Here is a 24,800-nt window from a genome sequence, read left to right on the forward strand (position 1 = left end):
TAATGGCAGAGTGATCAGTGTGGACAAAGGTTTCATAGCCGGTTATATAGTGTCTAAACTTGTTTATAGCATGAACAACGGCTAGAAACTCCTTTTCAGTAACAGTATAATTTAACTCAGTAGGAGTCAAATTCTTACTCGTGTAATAAATGGCATAAGGGATCAAATCCTTTTGTCCCAAAACAGCTCCTAACGCTGTATCTGAAGCATCAGTAGAAATGTGGAAAGGGAGTTTCCAATTTGGACCCCTTAAAATGGGTGCTTCAGATATTCTAGACTTTAAAGCTTCAAAGGCAGATTGACATTCAGGATCCCACTTAAATTCACAATCTTTGGTAAGTAATTTGAAAAGAGGGGATGCTATCTTCGTGAAGTTTTCAATAAATCTTCTGTAATAACCAGTAAACCCAAGAAAACTTCTAACATCTCTTTGGCAATTTGGAACAGGTAACTTAGAGATGACTTCTACTTTAGATCTATCAACTTTGATTCCATCTCCTGAAATATGATGTCCTAAAACAATCCCTTCAGTAAACATCATAAAACACTTTTCATGACTTAAAGAAAGATTTGTTTCCTTACATCTTACCAGTACTTTTTCCAAATTTGCCAAAGCTTCTTCAAATGTATTACCATAGACTGTGAAATCGTCCATGTAAACCTCTACACAATCATGAATCAGATCTGAGAAAATTCCTAGTACAACCCTTTGAAATGTGGCTGGTGCATTGCATAAACCAAAAGGGAGTACTCGATAGGCAAAAGTCCCCCAAGGACAAGTAAAGGTGGTTTTGTCTTGATCTTCAGGTGCTACCTGAATCTGATTGTAACCACTAAAACCATCCAAGAATGAGAAATACTTTTTACCTGCTAAAGTGTCTAATACCTGATCAATAAAAGGTAGAGGAAAATGATCCTTTAAGGTTGCCTTGTTCAATTCTCGATAGTCAATGCAAACTCTCCATTTACCATTCTTTTTGGGTACTATAACCAAGGGAGAAACCCATTGGCTATCTGAAATGGGGTAAATGAAGTTTACCTTGAGCAATTTCTGAAGTTCTTCTTTCACAATTTCCCTAAGATTTGGATTCATCCGTCTTTGTGGCTGCCTAATAGGTCTGCTGTTTTCTTCAATGTAAATATGATGAATACAAGTCTTAGGGTCGATTCCTTTCATGTCGGTATATTCCCATGCAAAGGCAGTGGAATGTTTTTGCAACAGTTTAGTTAATTCTTCTTGTTGTAGTCTTTCCAAGTTTTTGTTAATGTTTAATGTTTTTCCTGGAAAGATTTCAACTGTAGAACTACCAAACTCTTCCATTGAGAAGAGAGACATTTGTCTAGAGGAGAGATATTCAATATCTGCATCTAACTGGAATTGTGAAGAGTCATATTCTAAAGGTGCCTCAAAATTTTCTAATGTATTTAGAATTTGACTGTCCTCACTGATTTCAGAGATGGTTAGAACAGGTTGAAGAGTTTCCTCATCATTAATCCACTCATCTTCTCCTATTTCTGTTATTGCCTTTGCGGGAGGATACAAGTTGAATTTCTTGGTAGAATTACCATCTGATATATACATGTCTCCCGACCTACAACTTATGAAAGCATCAGCTGTGGCCAACCAAGGTCTTCCTAAAATAAGAGGATGTCCTCCTAGATTGTTCTTGGGAGTTAAAATCATAAAATCAACTGGATACTCCCAAGAGTCTAGTGAGACTGGAATGTCTTCCAATACACCATCAGGTTTAATGATTGATCTGTCTGCAAGTTGCAGCAAAGTAGGTGTAAAGAGAAGATTAGGAAGTTTTAACTGATCCATGGTCTGTCTACTCATAATGTTGATAGCGGCTCCTAAGTCAATCAAAGTATTTGGGATTTCAACCCCATTAATATGAGTTTTAACAATAGGGCTACCGGGATCTACATATTTTTGCATGGTAATTTTACCCATCATAATGTCTGCAATTTTTCCAACTAGATGTATCCTTTTTGTGTCTCTGATTCTTTTTATTGTTTTTTTCAAACTCATCTCCTTTATTGTCTTTGCTAGAATGGGAATCTCCTTAATGGCTGTTAACAAGGGGATCTTGATACAGACATTTTTTAATTCATCTAGAAAGCTATAGTCAGGCAACCAAATCTGCTTCTCCACTCCTTTATCAATTTGCAATCTTTCAGGAAAAGGAGGAATAGCTGAAGATGTAGGTTGCTCTACTAAGGGAGTTGATTCTTTTTCTTTTTCTTTAATGCTTGGGTTTTGAAGGGATACTTCAGAACCTTTATTGGCTTTGAGAGATTCTTCCTCAGAAATGCTTGGTTGTTGAGTACTTGTAGAAGGTTGGTCTAAGATTCTACCTGATCTGAGTTGGACCTCATTGAGAGGGACAACCATATAGGTAGGGAATGGTTGACCTTCCATAAGTGGTTGACCTTCCATCACATAAGCATTTTGAGGATTCCTATTATTGGGGTTTGGTTGAGGTTGAGAGGGAAGTTGATTTGGCCTCTGCTGAGATTGTAACAAGAGTTGAGAATTTTGATTTTGTGGAGGAGGTTGTTGTTGAGGGAATGGTAATGACAATTGTTGACCTTGATTTGGAAGTTGGGGAGCTTGCTGATTCTGAAAGGATTGAGGATATTGGGCAAATCTCCCATAAGGATTTTGCATTTGCATGCTTTGCAACCATGCTTGGAAAGGATTTTGTGGTTGTGACCAAGGTTGTTGCCAAGGATTCCAATTTGGTGGGGGTTGGAAATTCATAGAGTTGTTAAACCCTTGATTTTGCTGCCCCTGCCAAGGTTTCCTTGCAACAAAACAAAGAGATTCAAGCGTACTTGGATCTTCTTGAAAGACTGCTTTGAGGCCAGGGATTGAAGGACATTCCTTGGTCTCATGGGTTTCTGAGCAAATTACACAGGTTTCCACAACTTGTGCTTCCAAGGGACATTCCCTTAAAGCATGCTTCTTTCTACACTTCGGGCAAAAAATGGTCATAGCCTCGGCTTCTGCCTTTTGTTTATTCTGAATCTTAAGGGTATCAATTTGTTCACTAAGACTCCCTAAGATGTCAGTTTTAAATTCATCTAGCATATTACCGATTTCAGCCCTACTCACTGATCCTGTTGCAGATTTATTTGCCCTAAGGAGAGAAGGATCTCTAGGCCCTTTTTGAGTTTTTGATTTGCCTCTTGAGAGATGGGTACATAGTTCTGCTATATCACTGAGAGGAAGTTGAGAAATATCCCCTTTCCCCATCATGTTTAAGATATCTATCCACTCATCCCTAATGGCTTTTAATAAGAGGGTTTTTAAGGTCTCTTCATCCAAGGTGCTCATTTTTGCTCTTTTTAAATTATATTGAAATCTCTCAAGTAAATCTTCTAAGCTCTCATCTTCTTTTTGCATCATTTTAAAAACTTCACCCTTATGATCAGTAGGCATACAATAGTCCAAATACCTATCCAAAAAGGTTTGTTTCATTTCATCCCAGGTCCTAATGGACTGAGTAACTAATCCCATGAACCATTTCAAAGCTTGATCTTTTAATGTTGATGGGAACAGTTTGAGTTTCTGAGTATCATCCAGATAGTCATAGGTTCGACACACAACTTCAAATTCAAACAAGAATGTTTCAGGGTCCTCAGTTCTTAATCCATGAAAATTTGGGAGGACGGATGGTGATATGTTTTTCATGGTGGCTCGGGAGTCCTCATCAACAATGGGAAACCCAAATGTGTTATCCCCATCTCTATTTCCTCCAATGGGACCTCTACCTCCTCCATTGTTATTGTTATTTCCTCCTCCTCCTCTACCTCTACCTCTACCGCCTCCTTCTTCCTCTGCCATGATGATTCTCCTAGGGATTTCAAAATCTTCTGGTTCTTCTACAAAGGGTGAATGAGAAGAGATTTCTCCTTCCTCTTCAGGTGAGTCTATTTCCTCAATTACAATTGGTTGTCTGGTAGGAGAAAGAGAAGAGTCTCTTCCTAGTTCAAACTCAATAGAAGGTATAGGAGAGTCAACTCTTGGTTCTTGAATTTCAGGACTAGGAGTTTCGGTTGGAGATAAGGGAGGTATCTCTTGTCTATCTCTTGAAGCAGATGGACTTGTAAAAATTGAACTTCGAGCTCTAGCTAAAAACCTTCCCCTAGAATCTCTAGCTCTATGCATGTCATTTTTATTTTATCCTCAAGTCAAGTTAAATAGTTCTTTTTCTGATCTTCCAGTTCACTCTAGGTGCAAGAAGAGAGCATACTTAAGAAACTATTAGATTAATAACTTTTCCTTTCTGATCCTCCAGATCACTTCAAAGTGCAAGAGGAGAGCATACTTAGATAGGTTATTAACTTCTTTTCTTGAAGTTGTTGTTTTTTTTCTTCTAAGAATATGGCTACTTAATTTCACTTCCCCGGCAACGGCGCCAAAATGTTTAGTCAATTTAGTGTTATCTAAATTGCTAGTATTTATTGTCAACCCGGGGCTCGTAAGCTGATGAAGTGAAGGTGTACTATATGTACTTAAGTATCCTCTTAGAGTTTTTCTTATCGTTGGGGGTGTTGTTGCGGTTTAATTATGTTCCTAGATGGAATGAGAATTTATAAACAAGTGAGTGATGGTGTGTGTGTAGAGTGAATTCTAAATGAGTGGAAGTGTGTGTTGAGTGATCTCTAACTATTTGCTTGAAAGGAAATGCTTGGAATGAATAAATGAAATTGAAATGACTTGAAATAAACTTGAAAGCAAATGACCACTACCAATGGCACTAGACACTGTTCAAGTTGCTGCTAATAAAAGGAAAAGAAAATCACTTTTAAAACCCAAGAATAAAGATTATCTCTCTCTATCTCGATGCCTCAAAGCACATGTACTGTGTAAAGCACGGAAAGAAAGTAGCTTAAGTGGAATTATAAAAGTGAGAAAAATATGCTTGAAAGACTAATGATAATAATTTGCTATTTCTAATTCTCTACTTCAGCCATATGTACTATGGAAAGCATGATTAGAAAGTAGTGAGGAAATAGTCTAGGAAGCACTTTAAAATCAAAAACTTCTACTTTAAAGACTAGTGGTAATGATTTACTCTTTCTAACTCAATACTTCAAAGCACATGTACTGTGTAAAGTACGGAAAGAAAGTAGCTTAAGAACAGTCCAAAAAGCACCCAAACAAGCTGCAAGTTAGTGATATTTTGATCTTAAAAGATAGTAGTTTATGATGAAGATCATTCATGTATGTTAACAGCTTTTTGAGAAATAAGATTAAAAACTAACTATAAAGACAAAGGCAGCACTTGAATTGTCAACTTCAAATACCATTAGCTGTAAAGCAAACACAACACATATAAAAATAAATCCCGGGCTAAAAGAAACCTGCAAAGAAATAACACTGATCAGCTGAAAATAAAGGAAAACAAGTAAATAAAACTATACATGCTTAAGGAAACAAATGAGAAAATAATGAAATGCTGCACATGAAATACTTTACAAAGGCTGAGATGAGCAGGGGCCCTCTGTTCATTCAGCCACAAGAGAACTCAAAGATCTGGAAACTTCAAAACAGTGCTATATTGATTTCTCCATTTGCAAAAAGTTTACAAAACAGAGTGCTGGAATAGCACTAGAAAACAGAGTTCACAAACGCTTCTAAATTCAACACGAGTGCAGCAAAATACAACTAATCAAAAGTTCTTTGAGCGTACGCAGACGCATCAATTTATAGGAGCTTCTAAGTTATCCTCCGCGTACAACTAGTTAACAGAAAAACAATAAAACAGTATGCGTATTAATGGTCCTTGGACACATCACGGTTGCGTGGACGAGTTCAGTGGTTCTTGTCGACATGGATAATAAATCCCCTGTTGGATTGCGTCCTCCGCCACCCGTAAATCATAGACAGATCACCATTTAAGGTGCCGTGACCAAACAGCTCTCAAACACCGTTTAAACCACCTTGAGTTGACCGTGGCTAAACCAGCTTTGACCATGGGTGAAAGTGACGTGGATGGCTGGAACAAAGGGACAGGAACCTCGAGCACACTGATACCTGAGTGCCCATGTGGCCCATCTAGCAAACCGACACGTGGATCATAGTATTTAACAAAAAGGCTGCAGGATCTTCAGATAGCTGCGGGATCATCAGATAGCTGCGGGATTCCTGCAAGTAAGTCAAAAACTAAACAAATAGTCATCCATTAGCAAAACTTGCTTGATCATGCTTATTGACACTGAATGTAATGATCTGAGAGGTTTATGGTGAAAATGAGGCAAAAGTGAAGGAAAGATAAGGAAAAGTGGAGGAAAATGGTAGACAAATGGGTGTAAAATAGAGGTTCTACAAGGTCCTCAGAGTGTGGTGGAAAATTTTATGCTTCTTCCTACCCTCTCGTGTTCGAATTATTTGAATTTTAGTACCTATCTGTGTTTAAGCCTTGGGTGGCGTGATTGGTGGGGTGGCAGATCTCCTGAGTCTGTGTGGTGTTGTGAGGTTTCGGTTGGTGTGAGTCCGCAACCTTGTCTGGGAGGCTATTGGTTTCTGTATTGGGTTCGACGGGCCTGGTGGGTGTGGGTCGGGTGTGCTTAGAGGGTCTTTTTCATTGTAGGTGAACCTGCTAGTTCAACGTCAATGCGTCCAACCTCGAGAAGAGGGCGGTCCTCCCTCACTCCAAATCCCTGCTCGGTAAGATGTGGGGATCAGACTTCTCAATTGCAGAACACAGAGCAAGGGTTGGAGGTGTTTATGGTTCATTGGGGTGTCAAGTGGGTGGGAAGCTCCTAGAGGATGGTGGCTGGTGTGCGGGGTGGTCGAGGGTGTAGCGGCTTGGTGAAGGGCTGTGGGGGTCGATTGTTACGAACATCGACGTGGGGTGGGGATCGGCAGCATAGTAGCTTAAGATGACGAGGAGGTGTAGAGTCTTTGGTTCCTAGTTCGAGGGTCATTAAACATTATTTTCTAGAAAATTGTAGGGACTTAATTCAATCTTTGTTGGAGCGATTGGAAACTACTGAAAGGATACGATGTGAGGAACATGCGGAGTTGGGAGCTACCTTCGATAAATTGCACTACAATCAATGCTGCGTCCGGGAGCATATTGTGGTGGTATGGTTAGGAAAGAACTTGCTATCGAAGAAGGTGGAGAAGTTGGAGTCTTGGATGGCTTATTTCAAGGAGCACCTCCAATGCTCTTTTCAACCTCCGCCTCCTCTTGGGACAACCCCAGACAACCCAACCTCCATCATGTCGGATGAATAACATGACTACAGGTGTTTTCTATGTTTTTTTGTCTTCTAGTGCCTTTGGCCTTCTCGGTTTTGGACGATGTCCTTAGTTTCCTTTTTTTACTTTTTTCATATGTTGTATGTGGTGGTCAACAAACCTGGTTGGGGTGAGACCACTTGTTTTTTTGCTGCTCCTCTCGATGTGCATATTTTTGAAGAATGAGTAGAATTTCAACTCACTATATATATATATATATATATTGTTAGGCCCCTATACTACTAGTGTAACCCCTTATTGTTATTAGTATAACCCACTTATTATATTGATGTACCCATGTAGTGCCCATATTGTTACTATTGTGCCTCATATAAGCCCACTATTGTTATTATTGTGCCCTTACATTATTATTGTTATGTCGGCTCTGATTATGTTATGACCCCTTAGACTCCTATATATAGAAAGGAGGTCTTTTCATTTGTATCATCTAAGAATTGTTCATTTATGTAATGTAAAGGAGGTTGCCCCCTCGAAGAGGCTGAATTATAAGGCGTTGATCTATCTTTTCTATCTTTTTTTGAGCTGGTTTCATAACATTTGGTATCAGAGCTTTGGATTCTAGGGTTTCGCTGCTCCAAACAGGTCATCGTGGAATTTTCGCTATAACTTTTTTCTGTGACGTTTCAGAAGTCACAAAAAAAACTCATTTGAGAAGAAATCGCGCTGAACCCTGGGTCCGAATTTCAGAGCTTTTCGCGTGATATTTGCGGAGATATGATCTGAGGAAGTTGGTCTTTTTGCAGACTCCTGAATTACATTCAAAACAGGTGACCTGGGGAAAATCGTCATAACTTTCTCTCTGGGGATCGGATTGAAATTTCGTAAGAACATACAGAAAGAGGACGGACTGTAGTTTGTTGTAGGCATTTTTCAGATCCAAAGGTTGAAACAGTGACACGTGGCACTTCATAAAAGTTCGCTCTTCTGGAAAGGTCTATAATCAGGTCATCTTGGGAGATTGTGCTTAACTCTTTCTTAGAGAATCCAATTTGGATAAGACTGGTGGCATTAGAAAGAGTACACAGAGGGCTACTATAGGTCGCAATTTCAAAACTTAAAGATTTGAAAGTACAGAGTTACAGTCGTTTCAAGGTCGAGCTCCTAAAATCAAGAAAAAACAAGATGAGGAAGTTTGATGGCAAGGATATGGTAAATTGGATACTTCAAATGGAGCAATATTTTGATCTACATGGTGTACAACTATTACAAAAGGTATGTATTGCATCTTCATATTTAGAACCAGAACAATTTTTATGGTACGAAGGGCTTTGTTCTCGTAAACAACTTGTTACGTGGTCAATTTTCACGGAGGAAATGATAGCACATTATGAGGATACAAAGAGCAACACCTTCTTTAGAGAAACACCACAACAATTGGAAAGAGTAAAAGGGCTTTGTGACATAGTGGAAAGCAAAATTACGGAAACCAGGAAGTGTACCCCTCACAACTATAAAGATGGAAATGTTGTTTCTCCTAGCCTTCCACAACCTACAAGGGTTACACCACAACAATTGGAAGAAAAAAGAGAAAAAGGGCTTTGTTACAATTGTGATAGCAAATGCACTAAAGGTCATAACTGTGCTGAGAAGAAATTATTTTACATAGAATATGAAGAGGAGGAAGAAAAGGATCAAGAAACATCAAAAGAAGAAGATATACGCCAGGACCCCACCCCAGAGAAAGAAGAAATGAATCAGACCATATCTTGTAAAGCATTGGCAAGAATTACCACTTCTCAAACTCTCAAGATAGAAGGACATATCAAGAAGAAAAAGGTGCAAGACGTGAAAGATCACATCGAGAAAGAAGAAATGAATCCAACCATATCTTGTAATTCATTGTTCGAAATTACCACTCCTCAAACTATCAAGATAGAAGGACATATCAAGAAGAAAAAGGTTCAAGCAGTGAAAGATCACATCGAGCATCAACAACAAGTTCTCTAGCTTTTAAAGGATAATGCCACTTCGGTGCAAAATCAAACGAAACAACAGGTAGATCAACATCATAGTGAAAAATGTTTTGATGTAGGTGATTGGGTATTTTTACTGCTACATCTCAAGCAAGCTACTTATGAGAAGGAAATGTTGGCAATACTACATTCACTTAAAAAATGGCGACCTTACCGAATGGGAAGACTCTTCAAGGATGAGGATGTGGAAGCATTGTTTTGTGCTATTTATATTATCCAACCAGATTGGATAAACAAAGCAAGGGATGAATGGAAGAAGGACAAATAAGTATGTCCACTTATTCAAAAGTTGCAAAAGATCCCAATTCAAACAATATTGCCAGAAATTGAAGAGGAAGGAAAAATCATATTGGAACCTAGAGCAGTCACAGAAACAAGAACCTGACAGCTACGAAATCGATCAATTTCAGAGTATGTCATCAAGTGGAAGAATTTACCCGCTGAATATTCCACATGGAGGACAAGAATTTTATACAGAAGCATCAAAAACTACTCAAGCATTGAGGACAACACTTTTTGAAGGAGAGGGGCATGTTAGGCCCCTATACTACTAGTGTAACCCCTTATTGTTATTAGTATAACCCACTTATTATATTGATGTACCCATGTAGTGCCCATATTGTTACTATTGTGCCCCATAGAAGCCCACTATTGTTATTATTGTGCCCTTACATTATTATTTTTATGTCGGCTCTGATTATGTTATGACCCCTTAGACTCCTATATATAGAAAGGAGGTATTTTCATTTGTATCATCTAAGAATTGTTCATTTATGTAATGTAAAGGAGGTTGCCCCCTCGAAGAGGCTGAATTATAAGGCGTTGATCTATCTTTTCTATCTTTTTTTGAGCTGGTTTCATAACACACACACACACACACACACACACACACACATATATATATATATATTGAATTGGGTGGTGTTTCCTTCCATTAATAAAAACAAACTTATAGGTGGGAAACATTTAATAATTTAGGTGGTCTCAACCTACCCATTGGGAAACCAGGTCTGTTGACCACTTGTTAACTGAGTAACCAATCCAAAATTTAAGATTTTTTAGAAGTATCAAAATGACCAGAGAAGAAACATGTACATCCATCCATATATCATTACTAGACCTATAAAATAGGCCTACAAACTGAACAGTGAATTGACTATTCATGTGAGGAGTTAACCGTGGCAGGGTCGTTGGTGCTAGAATATGTTTCTCTGTCCGAGCCATTCTACTGTCCAAACGAATCATCTGGATCCTCAAGAGTTTTATCTCCCACCATATCTTAGTGATATTTGTAGTGATGCCTTGAACATCAGTCAGATTCTCTTAATAGGTATGCATCACATTGTGGTCTTCTTTCTCTTCCTACGTCGGTCTCCAAGTGTTCCAATGCATTTCTTGCCTTAGACGAAGTGGCTACTTGATATTTCAGTTCAGCCTCACGATCCTAGTCATTGTCCTCGCCACATCCTCTTCCATGGCCCCATCTGCCACCTCTATGCCCCATACTATGGTTTGAGTGAGCACCTAACCAAGCCATGTTTTCCTTTTCTGGAAGGTGGTCCACTATATGATACCCCCATAGCTCACCCTTTATGTCTCTGCCTAAGTACAATAGACCTTGTTTCTACCGCTGGTAAATAACAATTAATTTTCACTTCAAGATTAATTTCCTGTATGGAGAGCACTTGTTATAGCTGAATGACAGGAACACATATCATTTAAATTATTCATTGAGAACTTTAAGTGGTTCGGTCTCTGGACGAAACCCTAGTTGCCCCCCTTTAACTTACTGGGCATCAATGTGTGAGACAAATAACTGAATATGGTTACAATTGGGTAGAAAAGCCACACCTTCTCTCTTCGAAGAGTGGGAAACTCCCTATCCCTAGACTGGTTCACCATTACATGCTTGATAAACACTGGAGGAGGATATACCCAATTTTCCTTGAATCGCAACAGAGGTTTTTGTTTTCACTATGCACAATTCTATTGTACTAGGGGGAACTCATGGACTCTAAAAGGTTTAGAAAATTTCAGGAACCATAAGGATGGCTACGGGAATGAGGGCTATTTTTTATTTTAAGACTTAAGGCTTCCTTGGAATGATCTGAGACATAATTCTCACTACTATCACCATGCATGGCATAATGCAATAATACATTACAAAGGAATTGGCTCCCTTGAGAAGGGAAACTTATTAATAGATACCTGACCATTTACCATACCCATCCCCATAGTGGGTAGTGCCATTAAAGCTCTCAGAGCCTACGAGAATGATAAATTGAGGACTAAAGCACCAACAAAAAAAAGACCAAGCTATAATCCAAGTGAAAAACAACCCAAAAGAGACTTGATAGACACCACAACTACAAGCCATCAACCAAGAAGTTTCATGCAGTAAGACCTCTTCAGATTTTTCAAGATGGTCAACAAAAACATACTCACTTCCTTGCAAACCGGTTGGAGGGGATAAGTGACAGGTCTCTTGATCTTGTTGCTTCCCTGAAATAGTTCGGCTAGCTAAAAAAATTCTCCAACATGCTTTCACGATGTTTCCTCTGCACTTAGGCAAGAATTGAGTAATCACCCTTCCCTCCCACATGGCAAGTTCCTTAATCCCCACTAATGCCTCCATGACTTCCAACATCTCACATTGTACTAGCCTAGTACACAACATTCCTTTGATGGTGATGTGCATGCAATAGCATGTGCGGTGGTTGTGCCACCCTCCAGACTGTTCCATCATCAACTTTGCTAATTAAGGCTCGACACATATCCCATAGGGTTGCGCTTTCCACCATTCACCCCCATCATGGATATAATAAAATATAATACATAAATAGAATACATTAGTTTGTTTTTCTTTTTTACTATTATGAAATTATAATTTTGTGCATTTTAAATGTGTAAATAAAAAGTATGCTTATAATTTTGACAAATATTTAAGGTAATTTGAGTCTTTAAATGATTTGCACTCCTAACCCTTGGTTTGAGTAGCCACGACTCAGGGGTATCTAAGCTGTAAAAATCACCCAGGATGGCCTAGGCCTAGGTCACATCAGCCCTTAACATAGCTTGATTTTTGTGCGCGGGGTTTGGAATCAATTAATTTTTCACTAGCCACGACTCAGGCCTATCTAAGTTGTCAAAATCACCGACGATATTAGCCTAGGCCTAGATCACACCAACCCTTAGCATGGCTTGATTTTTGTGGGTGGGTTTCGAATAAATGAATTTTTCGGAGGGAAGCTCCTGGAGGATGGTGGCTGGTGTGCAGGGTGGTCGAGGACGTTGCGGTTCATCGAAGGTCCATAGGGGTCAATCGCTGTGAACATTAGCGAGGGGCGGGGTACAGTGGCATAACAACTTAAGATGATGAGGGGGTGTAGAGTCTTCAGTTCTTGGTTCGATGGTCATTCAACATTCTTTCCTAGAAAATTTTAGAGACTGTATTCAATCTTTTGTAGAGTGATTGGAAACTCCTGAAAGGATCCGACGGGAGGAACATGCGAAATTGGGAGCTACCTTGGATAAATTGCACTACTATCAATGCCACATCTGGGAGCATATTGTGGTGGTATGGTTAAGAAAAAACTTGCTATCAGAGAAGGTGGAGAAGTTGGAGTCTTGGATGGCTCATTTTGAGGAGCACATCCAATGCTCTTTTCAACCGTCGCCTCCTCCCAGGACAACCCTAGTCAAGCAAGCCTCCATCACGTCAAATGAATAGCATGACTACAAGTGTTTTCCATGTCTTGTCTTTTGGTGCGTTCCTTTGGCCTTCTTAGTTTTGGACGATGTCCTTAGTTTCCTTTTTGTAATTTTGTCATATGTTGTATGCGGTGGTCAATAAACCTGGTTGGAGTGAGACTACTATTTTTTTGCTGCTCCTCTCGATGTACATATTTTTGAAGAATGAATAAAATTTCAACTCATAGTATGTATAGCTATATATATATATATATTGAATTGGGTGGTGTTTCCTTCCATTAATAAAAACAAACTTATAGGTGGGAAACATTTAATAATTTAGGTGGTCTCAACCTGCCCATTGGGAAACTAGGTCTGTTGACCACCTATTAACTAAGTAACAAAGCCAAAATTTAAGATTTTTCAAAAGTATCAAAATGAACAGAGAAGAAACATGTACATCCATCCATCTATGATTACTAGACCTATAAACTAGGCCTACAAACCGAACAATAAATTGACTATTCATGTGAGGAGTCAACCATGGCAGGGTCCTTGGTGCTAGAATATGTTTCTCTGTCCGATCCATTTTGTTGTCCAATCGAATCATTTGGATCCTGAGGAGTTGTATCTCCCACCTTATCCTGATGATATTAGTAGTGATGCCTTGAAAATCAAGCAAATTCTCTTCATAGGTATACATCATATTGTGGTCTTCTTTCTCTTCCTACATTAGTATCCAAGTGTTCCAATACATTTCTTGCCTAAGACGAAGTGGTCGCTTGATATCTCAATTCACCCTCACGATATTGGTCATTGCCCCCGCCACATCCTCTTCCATGGCCCCTTATTCCAGCTCTATGCCCCATACTGTGGTGTGAGCAAGCACCCAACCAGGTCATGTTTTCCTTTTTTGGAAGGTGGTCCACTATATGATTCCCCCATACCTCACCCTTTATGTCTTTTCCCAAGTACAATAGACCTTATTTCTTCCACCAGTAAATAACACTTCATTTTCACTTCAAGATTGATTTCCCTAGATGGAGAGCACCTGTTACAACTGAATGACAGGAACACATATCATTTAAATTATTCATTGAGAACTGTAAGTGGTTCGGTCTCTAGACATGACCCATGTTTCCCCCCTTTAACTTACTGGGCATCAATGTGTGAGACAAATAATTGAATATGTTTACAACTGGGTAGAAAATCCACACCTTCTCTCTTTGAAGAGTGGGGAAATCCCTATCCTTGGACTGGTCCACCATTACATGCTTGATAAACACTGGAGGAGAATATACCCAATTTCCCTCGAATCCCAACAAAGGTTTTTGTCCTCACTAGCCACAGTTCTATTGTACTAGGGGGAACTCATGGACTCTAAAAGGTTTAGAAAATGTCATGAACCATAAGGATGGCTGAGGGAACGAGGGTTATTTTTTATTTTAAGACTTAAGACTTCCTTGGAATGATTCGAGACATAATTCCCACTACTATTGCCATGCATGGCATAATTCAACAATACATTAAAAAGGAATTGGCTCCCCCGACAAGGGAAACTTCTTAATAGATACCTAACCATTTACCATACCCATCCCCACAGTGGGCAGCGCCATTAAAGCTCTCAGAGCCTACGATAATGATAAATTGAAGACTAAAGCACCAAAAAACAAAGGACCAAGCTATAATCCAAGTGAAAAACAACCAAAAAGAGACTTGATAGACACCAAAACTACAAGCGATCAACCAAGAAGTTTCATGCAGTAAAACCTCTTCATATATTGCAAGATGGTCAACGAAAACATACTCACTTCCTCACAAACTGGTTAGAGGGGCTAAGTGACAGGTCCCTTGATCTCATTGCTACCCCGAAACAGTTCGACCAACTGAAAAAATTCTCCAACACGCTTTCTTGATGTTTCCTCCGCACTTAGGTGAGAATTGAGTAATAACCCTCCCATCCCACATGGCAAGTTCCTTAATCACCACTAGTGCCTCCATCACTTCCCACATCTCACATTGTACTAGCCTGGTACACAACATTTGATGGTGATGTGCATGCAATATCATGTGTGGTGTTTGCGCCACCCTCTAGACTGTTCCATCATCAACTTTGCTAATTAAGGCTTGGCACATATCCCATAGGGTGCTTTTTTCCTCCATTCACCCCCATTGTGGATACAATAAAATAGAATACATGAGTTTGTTTCTATTTTTTACTATTATCAAATTATAATTTTATGCATTTTAAATGTATAAATAAAAAGTATGCTTATAATTTTGGCAAATCTTTAAGGTAATTTGAGTCTTGAAATGATTGGCACTACTAACCTTTGGTTTGAGTAGCCACGACTCAAGGGTATCTAAGTTGTCAAAATCACCGAGGATGCCAGCCTAGGCCTAGGCCACACCATCCCTTAGCATGGCTTGATTTTTGTGCACGGGGTTTCGAATCAATGACTTTTTGATCATGAATTGCCTTAAAAAAACACCTTATCACTATTTATTCTACACTCCGTAAGCATAAATAACTTATATTAATTCTTTTTAAATTTAAACCAACCTAGATCCATCTTAACTATGGATCTATCAAGTGCCGAGAGGGATTAAATCTCTCGAGTTGCAAACCTCGTTTTTGAGTGAAAAACTTGAGGAAAGGTTTGCACCTCAAGATATTTGATCCCTCTCGATGGTTGATAGATTCGGAGTTAAGATGGATCTAGGCTGGTTTTAGTTGCGTGCGGACAAGGAAAATATAGGTTGGTTTTAGTTGTGTGAGGACAAGGAAAATCTATCAAAGATATAATTAATTTTATCAATAATATATAAATACATGTAATATTAATATAATCATTTTAAATATGCTAAATATGTCTGAGATTAATATGATCATTTTAATTTTAAATTTGCTTAGTTACCTCAGTTTGTTGAGATGATAAATATTGTTAATAACTTTAATGATGAAAAATGATGAAATAAAATTTTTGAATGAAAAATGACAATCTAATAGTGTTGAATGGTAGAAAATGTAAATAATAAGAAAGTAGTCAATTACAAATAGTCTTCATTGTGATCAATATCAAACTATTTTCTTCTACTATTTTTATTTTCACCCTTGTTAGTTTGTCATCTTTTCATATCGGTTATATGACAAGGACAATTGAAATCGTAAACCATTTAAATCTGTAGTTCCAGTTGTTGTAGTAAACATCACACCTTGTCTCTCTTGCTCTCCAATATTAATAAGTTGAATTACTATAACACAAAAATTAATGAACACTACCAATATTTTTTTGTGCTTACACTGAAATCAATGCACACTGTTAATCCAATCACTTTAAAATTAATGTACCATCGTACGTCTAATTACATCAAATCGAAAATCAACATCTACATTGAAATCAATGCATCTAATGCAAGCAATCAAATAAGATTAGAAAACAACTTCTACACTGAAATCAATGCATCTAATGCAAGCAATCAAATAGGATTAGAAATTAACATCTACACTCAAATCAATGCATCTAGTGTAAGTAAGCAAATAGGATTAGAAACCAAAATCTACACTGAAATCAATGCATTTAGTGCAATCATTCAAATAGGATTAGAAATCACCATCTACACTGAAATTAATGCATTTATTGCAAGAAATCAAATAGGATTAGAAATCATTTACACTGAAATCAATGCATCTAGTGCAAGCAATCAAATATAATTAGAAATCAACATCTACATTGAAATCAATGCATCTAGTGCAAGCAATCAAATAGGATTAGAAATCAACATCTACACTAAAATCTATGCATTTAGTGCAAGAAATCAAATATTATTAGAAATCATCTACATTGAAATCAATGCATCTAGTGCAAGTAATCAAATAACGTTAGAAATAAACATCTACACTAAAATAAATGCATCTAGTGGAAGCAATCAAATAGGATTATAAATCACCATCTACACTGAAATAAATGCATCTAGTGCAAGAAATATTCTTCCCTCTCTCCACCCTCCATATATATATCTATATCTCCCTCCATCTCTCATTATCTATATCTCTATCTCACCCCCCCAAACAAACACACTCTCTCACTCCATATTTACCAATCTCTCTGTCCCTTGCTCCCTATCTCCATCTATCTCTTTTTCCCTCTCTTCACCTTCCATCAATATCTCTATCTCCCTTTGTCTCTCTATATCACTCCCAAAACATAAACTCTCTTTCTCGAATCTATATATCTATCCCTCCCTCCTCCTCTCCCTCCCACTCTCTCTCTCTCCGCTTCTCTCTCTTTCCTCCTGGTGTCCTCTCTCCCTCTCTCTCCAACTTACTTATCACTCCCTTTCTCTATCTCCACCTTTCTCTCTCTAAGTCTTTCTTCTTACTTAGGGAAAATTTTAGGGGCTAATATTCATAGATGGGCTAAATTTCTATGCTTTTTTCAAAAAAAAGATTCTCCAATTCCCATTTTCTCCTAAAAATTATTCGCCCAATTTTTATAATAAAATAATATTTTACCTGAAATATCACCAAAATCTTATAGAGACTATAGAAAATCATTAGAAGTTTGAATATTTTTACTAAAATATCACCAAGAATTTTATAGTTTGCATATTATGGATTAGTAAGATTCACCATGGTTTCTAATCTTTAAGATAATTTTTCATTCTTAAAATTTTCCCTGAATCTTACCTCCCTCTCCCCCCCTCCAACTTCACCTCTCTTTCCCTCCCTGTCTCCACTCTCTCACATCATCTTTCTCCCTTTCTCTCCCACCTCTCTCTCTCTCTCTCTCTCTCTTCACCCTTCAAATTTGTTGCTATATCCATCCCTCTCTCCCCCCTTCTCTCCATCTCTCCTTCTTTGTCTCTTTATCTCACCCCCAAACATACACTCTCTCTCTCCATCTCTCCCTTGGCACTCCCTCTCTCTCCACTTCTCACTCTCCGTGTATTTCTTATTCCCTCGTCCCCACCCCCCTCCAACTCCATCTCTCTATCCCTCCCTTGCTCCTCCTCTCTCTCATCCTTCCTCTCTCTCCCTTTCTCTCTTACCTCCCTCTCTCTTCCCCCCCCTCTCTCTCCAACTATGTTACTATATCCCTCCCTCTCTCCTTCTCTCCCCCCTTCTCTCTTTCTCTCCTTCTTTGTCTCTTTATCTCACCCCTAAACATACACACGCTCTCTCCATCTCTCCCTTGTCACTCCCTTTCTCTCTCCACTTCTTACCCTCTATGTATTTCTTCTTCCCTCCCTCTCTCACCCTCCAACTCCATCTATATATCCCTCCCTCTCTCCTTCTCTCTCTCATCCTTCCTCTCTCTTCATTTCTCTCCTACCTCCCTCTCTCTTCCCCAATCTCTCTTTCTCTCTCTCTCCCCCCTCCAATCCTCTCACTATCTCCCTCCCTCTCTCCTTCTCCCTCTCCCTCATCTATCTTTGTGTCTCCCTCTCCCTCTCTTACCCTTCTCTACCTCTCTCTCTCTCTCTTAGTTCCTCCTCTCCCCTCTCCTTCAATTTATCTCAATCTCTCCCTTGTCACCACCTATCTCTGCACATCTATCACTCTATGTCTTTGTTCTTCCCTCCCATATATATCTAGAGTTAATATATATCATGATTTATTAATATATATTATAATATAACAAATTTAATATTGTATGAATCCAAAGTTATTACATTTAATGATATTAATATGATTATTAGATTTCATAATAACAATAATAATAATAATAATATTAGGGTTAATAATGTTTTTTTTGCATCGTATTAATAATAATTTGGCCCATGGTGTTTGGTTCATAGGCTTCACCTAAATACAACCTCTTTTTTGGTTTTTTTTTCTTTTTCTTTTTATTTATTTAGCATACTTCTTTTATTTACCATGGTATTTGGCCAATAGGCTTGGTATATAATTAGATGTTGATTTTTTAATCCTATTTGATATATTTTTATTTATTTGCCATACCTCTTTATACCTCTTTTATATCTATTTATTTACCATACCTCTTTATACCCATTTTATAATTATTTATTTACCATACCTCTTTTATAAATATGATATTTAGCCCATGGTATTTGGCACATGTTATTTAGCCCATGGTATTATTTACCATACCTCTTTATACCTATTTTATAATTGTTTATTTACCATACCTCTTTTATAAATATGATATTTAGCCCATGGTATTTGGCCCATGGTATTTAACCCATGTTATTAAAATGGTATTTGGTCCATAGGCTTCACCTAAATAAAACCTTTTTTTTTGAGTTTTAGTAAATATAAAGAGGTAAATAAGTTTTTATTTATTTACTATACCTCTACTTTATTTATATTTTTATTTACTTACCATACCTCTCGAGTAAGTATAGAAAGAGGTTTTATTTATTTACCATACCTCCAATTTATTTATATTTTTATTTATTTACCATACTTCTTTTTTGAGTGTTCGTAATCTTCTTTATATTTTAAATTTATATTGTGTTTATACATAATAATAATTAGATTGAATTTTAAATACTGCCAAAATTAGATTAAAAATGTTAAACATTACATGTTAAATGTTTACGTTTAGGTTTACATGTTTAGGTGAGATCTACCCCATCTACTCCATAATATAACACAATGAATATTATATTAAATTTAATATTGTATTAATCCAAAGTTATTAAATGTAATAATATTAATATTAATATAATATTAATACTAATATTTTAATATTAATATTAGATTTAACGATGTTTTTTACATAGCATGATAACAAAATTTATAATAAAACTATATCAAATTAATATATATGATTTTTATTTTAAAAATTCATTTTACAAATATTTAATTAAAAGAAGTATTATAAGATTTTGGAGCACCATTTTCGATTCTTTGTGTTGAATTATCCTTTTTTTCTTTTGATGTAAGAAAATCAAAATAGTATTGGCTTGAGAAAAGAGTGAATATGTTTAGAATTTAACATAATTTGGAACTTTAATGTCTTAATTTTTTTGTTTTTGTTTTTGTTTAAAGTAAATTTATGATCTATTCAAATATTAAATATAATAGCGATTTAAGATTCAAGTGAATGTTTTCGACATTAATGAAAATTATTTTATTATTTTTTGAAAATGTGACTTACTTACACATCGGGGTCATACTAGGTGTCTTTTGAGGCAATAATAAGATTTTTATAATTTTTTTTTGTCAAATATAATAATTAAAAGGCATATATCACTCTTTTTAAGTTTGGTTAATAATTTTTAAAATGATAAATGTTTTTATGTGTCTTAAAATACATAAATAGCATATATTAATTCTTTTTAAATTTAAATAATAATATTTTTATGATTTTTTTTTGGGTCAAATATAATAATTAAAAAGCATATATCAATTTTTTATTGTTGTTTAAAATATTATTAAAAAGCATATATCAATTTTTTTTTTGGTTGTTGTTTCAAATATATTTTAAAAGGATAAATAAATCTAACAGGTAAGGTAAAATTCACCAAATAATTTCTAATTTCAACGAACCTCTTATATCAAATTTAATAAAAATGAAAGACATACATAAATATCAGAAAACACAGATAATCCGACATGTGATCTCTATATTTATTTCAAACTTCCACATTACATCGATGGGATGAATGCACAGTATCATGGTGGGGCGAACATGGCAACCGCAAAGGCAAACTATTATTGAAATTCTTAGAAAGCTCCCATAGAAATCAATGTTCATTAGATCTTGAAACGATCGAGCACACTCTTTCGAGTTAATTCCTGGTTCCAGAAAGTTGCCAAATACTCTTCAAACTTATATCCTCGGTACAATGCTGGCTGTTGTTCATTCACCATGCTTGTTGCAGGAGCAATAACAGCTTCGTCTGAAGGCAAATAGAAAGTGGGAATTGATATGCGTGCACTCTGCATATTCGTTATTACTCGATGCTCCACGCTCCTAAATCTCCCATTGCTCACAACCTAACACATTCAAATAACAAACAAAACAAATTGAATGAATACTATCAATTTCTTGCATAGAGAGAAAACTAACTATATGGATCTGCTCATTCTTTCTAACCTGCAGCTGATCTCCCAAATTGACCACAAACGCGTTAGCTATGGGTTCTACGGCAACCCACTTTCCATTTTTGAATACTTGCAGGCCACTGACATCGCTTTGCATTAACACAGTGAGGGCACTTCCATCTGAATGGTTTGCTAAACCAAGAGTAAGATCTGGGTTTGGGCATGAAGGATAGTAATTTATATTCATTACTTGGCCATGTTTTTCAAGAATTTTATTCAAGTAATTGGAATCTTGCCCCAGAGCTTCTGAAATTGCAGCCAGCAAACCTTAATATCAATGCTCTCAACTCACCAGCGTACTTGCCTGCAATATCTCTGTATCAAAAACTCCAAGTCAAACAAGTTAAATTCATTTCTAGTGCTCTATGTCTTAGTTATTTTATTATAGATAAACTTTTGCTGATAACCTGTAGGATGCAGGTTTTTCAGGCCAAGGGTCGATGAATTCTTCCAGATGATGACAAGGCTGCATGAAATGTTCCACCGAGTTGAGAACTTTGTCTTTGCTGCGATTGAAGCTTGTAAAAAGCCGGACTAGCTGCTTTACGTCCGCTGAGTAGAGGCATGCTCTGTCTTCCACTGGCATTTCGTAAAACTCTTTTGCTACCCCATCATGCTTTTCATGACGTTCTCTGAAACGCCATGGTTCACTATCTGGTATCAACAAAAAATATAGTCAGAAATGAAACTTTATCCAGTCACTGAGATAAAAAATCAACCAAAAGTATAAGCAATAACGGGAGGGAGAATAGAGGTGTATACGTGGAACAAACCGTCCTCTTCACATGCACGTCGGATTTGATGGACTACAGTTGTTCTGTTAGGGCCGTCTAGATCTTCTAGGTCTATCACAGGAATGTTCTCAGAGTCAGAGATCTGTGGCCGCTCATGGGGAGGCAGGATATACCTGTCCTGCACCTTCAGGTTGTTAATTCCATTGGACATGAGCTTCTGACTAGCACTACTGAGCTGTTGGCTCTGCACATCCATTGCAGAAGACATCTTCCTCCAACGCTGATGTGCAAATGTGTGATAAGGGAATTTATAGAGTGATAAGGGAATTTAAATGTGTGATAAGGGAATTCAGGTTGTTCACGCCATTGCACATGAGCTTTTGAATAGCACTACTGAGCTCTTGGGTCTGCACATCCATTGTAGGAGACATCTTCCTCCAATGCTGCTGATGTGCAAATGTGCTGATCGGTTGAGGATTGCGATTATGAAATTCTAATTAAAAATTATGAGATTTGAATTTAATAGTGGTCGTTTCACATCAATCAACGGATTGATTTTGAGGACTGGGACGAATCCAAAACCCTAGTGACTCATGAAATGGTCGTTAAATATTAAATATTAGCCGAAATTGGTACTATTTATTATCACTATTTTTAATTGCAGAGCGGAGTCTTTTCCCTGCGATTTGGTTTTCCCTTTTAAAGAAATGCGTGACTCTATAACGTTGCTCATCAGAGTGGGGAACGCCTCACGCAACGATAACGTGGTTTTCAATTTAAAAAAAGAACATATATATATATATATCTTTCTAATCAGCCCAATTATATATATATATATATTTCTAATCAGCCCATTACAAGTTCACATATTAATTGTGCTGGGTCGTTTCCATAGTAATACTAATTAAATCTAATATCAAATTAAATCTAATATAAGAGACAAGTTAATTTGAATTTAGCTAAAAACTAATTGGTATTTACTATTTTCATGGTAAAAGAACTCACTAATGATCATGGATTTTATGTCGAGTTTTTTTCCTTTGATTTATGAAAACATTTGTAGCTGCTTCTTGACTAAGAAAAAATTATAGTTGTATCATGTGTGTTTCTATTCAAGGGATGGATCTTGGTATTTGCATGAAGATATGTCCTTGCATGTGGTTGAGTGATGCTGAAATACTTGTTTATGTTGTAGAAGTTTTTTGTTGCTACATATTTTCTGGCTTGTGTGCTGAATAATTCTTTGCTCCTTTTGAAACTTTTGCATCTTTTCATCATGGTGACTTATTCTTGGAATCTAGAGGAGGAGAGAGCCTTTGAGAAGATGGACAAACATTATGGAGATGAGTGGGTTGTTGACAAATCCTATAGTGGAATGATGCATTTTCATAGTCCACTCGTTGCAAAAGATGAAGTCATTCCACAATGTCCTACAACCATTTGCTAAGATCAATTTCAACAAAGTCAAGTAAAGGTTACAATACCCTTCTCAATTCTTTTTGTGTCTACTTTAATGAAACCACAGAGTAGGTTGCCCACATCACCTAAGATGTCTAGATGTAGCAAATGAAGGGGCAAATTTGGAAGTCTTACACCACAAAAAAACATTTCTAACAAAAAATTGACTTGTATTTAGGGGTTAGGTCTGATGCACTGTGCAGATGTAGTAGGCTATATCCCATTAAATGGATGACACACTTCAAATAATCCATATATGCATCCTCACATTGAAGATGATCCACTTTAATAGTTGGGATATTTTCCCCTTGATCCACAATGAATTACAGTGAGATCTCTTTGGGAATCTACTCTATGGGCCTTGGCTTGAGGGTATCCTTGAAAGATTTTGACTTAGGCACATGATACATCCTAGTTTTTAGCTCTACTATTTAAAGTTGAAACTAAAAATATTGAAGCATCCTTGACTATGCCATAATTTCTGAGTGAATTCCTTTCATAAAGTGAGAATTCCTCTCCAATCTTGAATTTTCATAACAAGCTTAGAGATGATCAATGGCTTTCACCTGAATGAAAATGCCCCTTGAAATTTGTTTCTCAAAAACAGAAAATTTCAAAAAAATTAGATTGAATGCAAAAAAACCCTAAGCAAAAAATTCCTTTGGCTTTTAATTTTTAATATATATTTATAATGAAATTGTAATTAAAGTAAATTTAAACGTTATAAATGAAAACCAAAAACATTTTATAAAGAAAAACATTATTTTTAGAATTATTATCCATATCTATATATGCATACTACAATCATCTTGTAATTAATTAAATATTTAAATATTTAATTATCTTGTAATTAAAAATTTAAATATATAAAACAGTAGCACTGATAGTTACTTATTAACTAATTAAAAGTCAATGATGAACAACGCAATCCAAATTTGTCCATTAAAAATAATATGCGGAAGATAATATATTAAATAAATTTATATAAATTATTTTTTAAAATAAATATAATTATTTTTTATTAAATTTGTAAAAAAATTCAAATATTATAATTTGTTTTTTATTAAATACAATTATTATTTTTATGTTTTTAATGGAAGTTAATTCAACTATATCATTTTAAATTAATAAAAAATGTTAATTTTATTTTTAATAATAAATTATAAAAATAATATAAACTAAAGGAAAGTTAGAATACATTTATTTATTTAATTATTTTTTATTAATTTTATTTAAAGAAAAAATAAATATTATAAGATATTTTTAAATTTCCCCATGTCGGTAAGAATTATGTAAGATTTATAGGATAATGCAAGAGGGGTCAAAAAGCCAAAGCTAATGTTGGTCAGAAGATGAAGGTGATCATCGTAAGAGGTTTGAAGTCTAATCAAACTTAGTAGATTTGTGTAATACTTGGTTTGCAATAGAGCTCATATGGTTCTTGCTAGCAATAAAGACCTTGGTAATCAATATTTGTGATAGCACCATCATGGGGTATGAAACCCTGGACATGGTGGAGTACTACCACTATTGTTTCAATCATAACAATAACATGACAATTAGGGATATATTCATCGTTACTGGGCTTTTCT

At 36.4% G+C, this 24,800-nt stretch overlaps 1 protein-coding gene across 1 annotated transcript; it reads right to left on the reverse strand.

The window, feature by feature from the left end:
• Nucleotides 1-20,665: 20,665 nt before the first annotated feature.
• On the reverse strand, nucleotides 20,666-22,006 carry LOC149150137 (protein DMR6-LIKE OXYGENASE 1-like). Its single transcript, XM_089442712.1, has 5 exons — nucleotides 21,790-22,006; nucleotides 21,424-21,670; nucleotides 21,309-21,331; nucleotides 21,009-21,262; nucleotides 20,666-20,908 (listed from the first exon to the last, which is right to left on the reverse strand). The coding sequence occupies exons 1-5, from the start codon at nucleotides 22,004-22,006 to the stop codon at nucleotides 20,666-20,668; spliced, it is 984 nt and encodes a 327-aa protein (XP_089298838.1).
• Nucleotides 22,007-24,800: the final 2,794 nt, after the last annotated feature.

The sequence above is a fragment of the Pinus tabuliformis genome, chromosome 9, assembly GCF_031772625.1.
Source record: "Pinus tabuliformis cultivar Carrire ecotype Pingquan chromosome 9, CPIR1, whole genome shotgun sequence".
Lineage (NCBI taxonomy): Eukaryota > Viridiplantae > Streptophyta > Pinopsida > Pinales > Pinaceae > Pinus > Pinus tabuliformis.

What these genes read in the sequence shown, in the direction of transcription:
- LOC149150137 (XM_089442712.1), bottom strand. Translation starts at nt 22,006, where the DNA reads ATGGATGTGCAGAGCCAACAGCTCAGTAGTGCTAGTCAGAAGCTCATG. An exon ending in ACGTGCATGTGAAGAGGACG is followed by an intron (nt 21,671 to 21,789) that starts GTTTGTTCCACG and finishes TGTTGATACCAG; the next exon opens with ATAGTGAACCATGGCGTTTC. An exon ending in GAAAAACCTGCATCCTACAG is followed by an intron (nt 21,332 to 21,423) that starts GTTATCAGCAAA and finishes TTTTTGATACAG; the next exon opens with AGATATTGCAGGCAAGTACG.